Source organism: Salvelinus sp. IW2-2015, linkage group LG4q.1:29, assembly GCF_002910315.2.
Source record: "Salvelinus sp. IW2-2015 linkage group LG4q.1:29, ASM291031v2, whole genome shotgun sequence".
Lineage (NCBI taxonomy): Eukaryota > Metazoa > Chordata > Actinopteri > Salmoniformes > Salmonidae > Salvelinus > Salvelinus sp. IW2-2015.
Genome location: NC_036842.1, coordinates 75,169,218 through 75,176,178, shown reverse-complemented (window position 1 = coordinate 75,176,178; position 6,961 = coordinate 75,169,218). Strand labels below are relative to the sequence as shown.

The following is a 6,961-nucleotide window of genomic DNA, read 5'->3' as shown; positions in this document are numbered from 1 at the left end:
CCATCACTCATTCATATATCTTTATGTACATATTCTTTATCCCTTTACACTTGTGTGTATAAGGTAGTAGTTGTGGAATTGTTAGGTTAGATTACTCATTGGTTATTACTGCATTGTCGGAACTAGAAGCACAAGCATTTCGCTACACTCGCATTAACATCTGCTAACCATGTGTATGTGACAAATACAATTTGATTTGACTAGAGTTTCTTAGGATAAAAAGAAACGGGATAGAGCTAAGCACAGGCAAAATCCTAGAGGAAAACCTTGTTCAGTCTGCTTTCGACCAGACACTTGGAGACATTCACCTTTCAGCAGGACAATTACCTAAAACACAAGACCAAATATACACCAGAGTTGCTTACCAAGATGACATTGAATGTTCCTGAGTGGCCGAGTTTTGATTTAAAATGGTTTGAAAATATTTACTGTACATGACTGTCTAGCAATGATCAACAACCAACTTGACAGAGCTTGAAGAATTTTTCAAAGAATAATGTGCAAATATTGTACAATCCAGGTGTGCAAAGCTCTTAAGACGTACCCAGAAAGACTCACAGCTGTAATCGCTGCCAAAGGTGATTCTAACATGTATTGACTCAGGGGGTTGAATACTTAACTATTTAAGATGTTTTATTTTTCACATTTTGTGTAGATCATTGACAACAAAATTACAATTAAATCAATTTGAATCCCAATTTGTAACAACAGGTGAGAAAAGTCAAGGGGTGTGAATACTTTCTGAAGGCACTGTAGGTTTAGGCTCTGTCTGTCTCACACACACCTCTCCAGCAGTACAGATCAGTCAACTCTCCACTGACAGTTTTTCTTTAAATGCAAAAAGCCATTTATTGAATGAAATTTGTTAACATTCTGATTGAAATGTTCTGCTACTTTAGTGTGGTGTGACACATGATGTAATATTTACATGTTACTTTATTAAACATCTTTACAATGCTGAGATGAGGTCTGACTTTTCTCCTGTAGTTGTTTGTCCTTTCATTTTCTCAGTAAAGATCAGTCCGTGATGGTTCCTGTGTGTTGATCAGAACTACAGAAAGCCAGCAGAGGGAGTCACTGAACTATATAACACACCTGGGTCAAATACATGGCAGACACTGAAAGTGCGGCTGATTGCAAAACGTAGGGACCACGTCACTATGGTCAAACAATCATAAAATCTGCGGTCTTTATTGAAGTCATGCTACGACCTGGAATGCCACCATTGTCTATCATCTGGAAGAAACTCAACCCACTGACAGCACAGCATTACCTCTCCTCAACAAGCGTTAGCTTCATCCCTCAGAATCGCCTCAGTATTCTGTTCTCTGATTGGCTTAGAGCTAGATGTGCTCAGTTCCATTGGTTCTGATTGGCTAGTGTCAGTTGTTAGGCCTCCCAGTCGTCCTCGTCTTCAGCGGTTGGCTGATGGGGGGCAGGAAGAGGCGGGATTACATCGGACATCCTAGCGAATGCGCTGCCAGAGCCAGCTGTGCCCTCCCCTGAGTCTCCACCTACAGGACCCTTACCAGAGATACCTGGGAAACACACAAATGCTACTATCACCAAGACCTAGAAATACTACTACACTACTATCAGAGGGACAATAACCCAGGGGAGATGAGAGAAGAATGGGGGAGGAGGAGCGTTCTCACCTTTCCTTCGCATGGCCAACTTATTGAAGAGATCTGACATGAAGTCTCCTCCACTGGCTGCTGCTACCACTGAGGGAGAGGGAACACAATGCAGTGAAGCAGAGATGATACTACATTTCTATGGCATTTTTAGTACAGTGGAGAGAGACCAGAGCAGTTACATCTACTGTAGCTACACACAACATAAATAGTTCAGCTAGTGAACAACTAGTAGTCTTTATTTCCTGCTCAGATGAACCCCGCTGTTAAATGTTTGAGTGGTCCAGCAACAACTGAACCATCACTAATGACTGGACTCACTCAAAGGTCTAACACACATGCTCGCTCCTGCTCTCACACAAGCTTGCTTGCTCACACACACACACAGCAAAGTCTTACAGATAAAAACAGAGTGTAGTTAAATCAGTGCTTTAATGAAGGTAATGTTTATATATCTAAAGGTCATGCAGCCCTGACCTGTTCTCTATGACTAGTTGGGTAACTGTGGTTTGGAGTCTGCACACACACACACTATGTCCCAAATATGCCCTGTAAGTTAAATTAGCAGTTAAAACAATAACAAAGCGTTCTCAGCAAAAAGTGCAGGGATGGGGCTGGAGAAATGTAACCACTCAAATTCAATGACAGCTATGGATGCAAGGACTGACCATCCATGATATCAAAATTATAGCTTTAACTATGTTTTAGATTATACAGTGTTTGTTTATATTTATTTGGTTTACAAACATTGGAGTAAAACAACCTTATATTTTGGGTTCTGATGGGATACGACAGTTGAACTAAGCTCATGAGGCATTGATAAGTTGTACTCTTTAAGAATCAATGGGTACATATTATTCATTTATAAGTCCAGAAATGGATGTAGCAACTGCTGATTTCCCCTTTAAAGAACTGGAAGCCTGTAGCGATCATTGCTCTGTTGGGACTATAAAATGTTCTCAAAGAGTCACCAGGTTCAAGAGTAATCTCTCGTTTGTCATTCAATAGGAGAAATCAAGACACTCATCCACCTCTCCCTCCCCTCTTCTCCTTTACCTTGTTCCTGCTCCTTCTGTTTTTTTTTCTCCATCTTGCGTTCTTTGATGTTGCGTAGTTTGGCCTTGCCAATGCCTCCAGCGTTGCGTATGGACTCTAGTAGACTGGCCCGGCTGTTTGATTCAACCACCTCGCTGGGAGCGCCCACTACAGGAGCTGGAGGTAAATACACTTTTCAAGAGAAGGAGAGTGTGTTTGTGTATAGTGTGTGTGTATACTGTGTGTGTGTTACCTGTGCTGGCGTCTGCAGGGCTATTTGCAGGTGGAGGTGGGGGAGGAGGTGGAGGAGGGGGGAGACCAGGGGGAGGGGTGGGGATATGTGTGGGCTCTGGTGGGGGAGGAGGAGGTGGGGGAAGAGGCGGGACTGCAACTTGGAATTGAGAAACCTGTAACAACAAACAAAATCAACATAACCAATAGAAACATTTGCCTCATTTGATATGACCGATTTCCATGGAAACTTCTGTATAATCCACACAACAGAGATAGTCTGTGTACGGGCATGTCCTCCCCAGAGAAGGAGGGTAGTTCAGGGAAGGTGTGTGTGGGTCCAGAGGGTGGCGATGCCGGGCCCAGGTCTTGGCTGTAGGACAGGTCGTCAGCAATGCCTGGCAGGTCTGGTAGGTAGGACGGGACATCTATCTCTGGGACCTGACCCAGGTCTGGAACATAGAAGTAGCTCTCTGCTGTCTACAGGGACAGATGGAGAGGGAATGAGAGCAGGAGAAAGAAATAAAGTGTAATAATTTCAGTCACACTTTAACTTGTTAGTATGGCCCATTGAAAAAAATATTATAGTCCAAAGACAGCAATGCCACAGGCCTCCAGTTCTTTAGAGAATAGTGTGGGAGTGTGTATACAGTATGTATGGTGTGAGTACCTGTCTCTCCAGCTGTTCTCTCTTGGTTATGGATAGGGAGCGTCAAATGGTTTCTCTTCCTTTCTCTGTCTCCAGAGTGGTGTGTGTTTTAGTCACCGCCCCAGCCAGGGGGTCCAGGAAAAATACTTCTTATACCTAAACACATATACAACCAGTTAGAGTGTGTGTGTGTGTGTGTGTGTGTGTGTGTGTGTGTTGTGTGTGTGTGTGTGTGTGTGTGTGTGTGTGTGTGTGTGTGTGTGTGTGTGTGTTGTGTGTTTTGTTGTGTTGTGTGTGTGTGTGTGTGTGTGTGTGTGTGTGTGTGTGGTTTGTGTGTGTGTGTGTGTACTAACAGGTTCTCTGTAGTATTGAAGAGCAGCAGGGAGCTGACAGAGGATATGTTTCGAGGCAGACCGCCCAGCCCCTCTTCGGTCTCATCCTCCGAACGCTTCTTACTGCTCACACACACCGGGTAATAACACAACTTCTCCTAGAGGTGGACAGAGAGAGAGAGGGGTGTAGAACAAGAGAGGACAGATATTAGATGGGATGAGTCTAGTAAGAACCTCCTTCAGTAAAGACAAATGGTCACCAGACGTAAACATGAATTGGCTTTGCTTTCCATCTCTGTTTTTGTACGAAATGAGAGCTAGTAGCTTTCAATAGAGACAGCCTTGCAGGCAAGAGATAGAGAGAGAGACAAATTCAAAACCTTCAACAGAATGAATAACTCCCACTCTTTCTCTTTTTGTCATCAGCCTCTGTCTATTTCTCTCTCCCTCACACTCATTCACTCACTCTCTCATCTCCCTCTCTCTCTGCAGTGCTTGAGGTTTCATAAATAATACATCTCTGAGCCAGGAAAGTGCTCAAATCGTTCTCTCCCTCTCAGACACAGCAAAAAAATACTCCTGTTCCTGTAAGTTTTTGGTTCCGGCAGCGAGGGAGAACTCAGTGGTGTTCACTATCAATAATGCACAAATTCACTGCTGAGCTAAGGTACACACACACACACAAAGAACTGCAATGCTGCTGGGGTTTTCACGCTCAACAGTTTCCCGTGTGTATCAAGAATGGTCCACCACCCAAAGGACATCTAGCCAACTTGACACAACTGTGGGAAGCATTGGAGTCAACATGGGCCAGCAACCCAGTGGAATGCTTTCGACAACTGGTAGAGTCCATGTCCCGACGAAGGGCAAAAGGGGAGGGGGGTGCTACTCAATATTAAAATGACTTGGAGCTAATTTGCTGGTGTTTTTCAGTCTCCCCCCACCCCCCCCAGGTCACATGCGCCGAATACAACAGGTGTTAACCTTACCGTGAAATGCTTACTTACAAGCCCTTAACCAACAATGCAGTTCAACAAATAGAGTTAATGAAATATTGACTAAATAAACAAAAAAATTGAAAAATATTTTGAAAAATAAAATCATTCAAAAAGTAACACAAGAAATGTACATAACAGGCACGTCTGTAAATGCAGCAGTAAAAGCCCTGTGAACTAAGCAGACTGTATATCGTGGATGAAAGCCAAAAAGGTATGGTCATATTACATGTATCTAAACAGCTAGGCCTATACTGCTAGAACGCTGCATTTGCTTTATACATATACCAACTGTAATGGGTAGTTTAGCGTTGTGGAGGAGCCAGTGCTTTCTGTTTCCAAAGTCCTGCAATCTGCATGACCTCTGAAAAATGCAGGTCCTTTGTACTGAAATGTTTTACAGTAGATCCAAATAAAGTTTTGTACATTTGTGTGTGTGTTACCTGCAGGGCCTTGTCATCAAGGGGTTGTAGTTTGGCCTGTATGTGGTATCGGGGGCGTGTTTGGGAGGCGGGGTCTGTGGCTCCACTGAAGATGGAGGAGTAATCCTGGAGACGCTCTGGAGCTGGATACTTAGCACTGGAGAACACCTACACACACACACACACACACACACACACACACACACACACACACACACACACACACACACACACACACACACAAATCTAAATCTCATAGTACTCTCAAGTATTGTACTCTCAGAGATCTGCATGTATTGGGAACAGTGATTAGAAGGGGAACATGTGTCACAGCTCTGTGTGAAGTGTGTATTACCTTGGTGGCCTTCTTGCTGCCTTTGATCTTGTTGACACGGGCCTGGGCTAGCCTGATTCGATCTGTCACACTCTGCAGCTGACAGCGGTTCCGCTCTACACTCTCAGACACCCTACACACACACCAGGGGAAAGTCACAGTATGTGAGTGTGTGTGTTCTACTGATAAAGTAGTTAAATGTGTGTCATGTATAAACCAGGAGCATCTTAGCTAACAGGTAACACATGTAGAACATGCTATTTTAGGATGACTTACACTCCTCAATCTGTGTCTGTGTCTGTGTGTGTGTGTGTACCTGGTAAAGATGTCAGTAGAGATAGTCTCTAGGTAGAGCAGGGTGTCTGCTATCTGGTGAACAGCCTCCTCCCTCCTCAGGTCTGACTGTATCAGAGGCACAGAGTACACCTGACCCTCCAGACACTGCTTCACACTCATCCTACACACACAGAGAGAGAGGGAGAGAGACAGTCAGTCAGTGAGTGAGTGAGTGAGTGACTCGCTGGGCGCTCCCAGCGAGGTGGTTGAATCAAACAGCCGGGCCTTCCTGGACATGTCACCTCATACACAGATAAATAACTTGGGAAGTGACAAGCAGTGACAGCCTTAGCAACTCATACTTATAATGATGTCCCATATAACAAAGTTAGCATTGTGTACTGTCCAGTTAGCTAGCTAGCTATAAAGCTAGTGTATCTTCCGTGCAGCGAGATCATGTAAACCTTTTACATCCAGCTCTCGGCGGCCCCAGCCACTGCTGTGCTGGAGTCTCAGCTCCCAGGCAACAGCCCTCTCTCTCCGGATTGTGGACCCAGACAGCTCGGGAGATTGGCACACTCACAGCTGGAGTCAAATAACGTTACTCATTGAGCTATCTTATTATCGACAATATAATTAAGTAAATATATATTTCATTGGTCTTACCTGACCATTGACAGCGTGTAGTGTGTACACGGCCGCAGTTATCTATCTAATAGTTGGTTGTTTATTACTCTCCGCTAAAACACAACATCGACTCTGTCTGTCAGACTGTCTACTTCCGCATGGTCGTACCGCGTGACAGGTTCTGTTCCTTAAAGGGACAGTTCACTCACAATACAGACATTGTAGGCTGTGCCAGAGAAATATCTATTGATGTTTCATGCCACATACATTATTTAAGATAACATCTTGTACCATATTGTTTTTGTGTTCTACATTCACTGATCCCTGTCAAGGAATGAAGGACGGAAGAAGCTCTAATTTAAATGATTTGAATTAGCACAACTACTCCATGGCTCATTGCTGAGAATTCTAATCCCTGTGCACAAG

The 6,961-nt window shown here is 44.0% G+C and overlaps 1 protein-coding gene across 1 annotated transcript; it reads right to left on the bottom strand.

Annotated features, from left to right (window-relative positions):
- Window positions 1-615: 615 nt before the first annotated feature.
- wash1 (WAS protein family homolog 1) lies at window positions 616-6,691 on the bottom strand. The gene is given in 12 exon segments (XM_070443113.1): window positions 616-1,538; window positions 1,656-1,724; window positions 2,691-2,846; window positions 2,923-3,054; window positions 3,152-3,380; window positions 3,571-3,692; window positions 3,695-3,705; window positions 3,903-4,039; window positions 5,320-5,466; window positions 5,654-5,765; window positions 5,949-6,089; window positions 6,575-6,691. Coding segments are annotated over 12 exon segments (1,413 nt in total). The 5' UTR covers window positions 6,583-6,691; the 3' UTR covers window positions 616-1,389.
- Window positions 6,692-6,961: the final 270 nt, after the last annotated feature.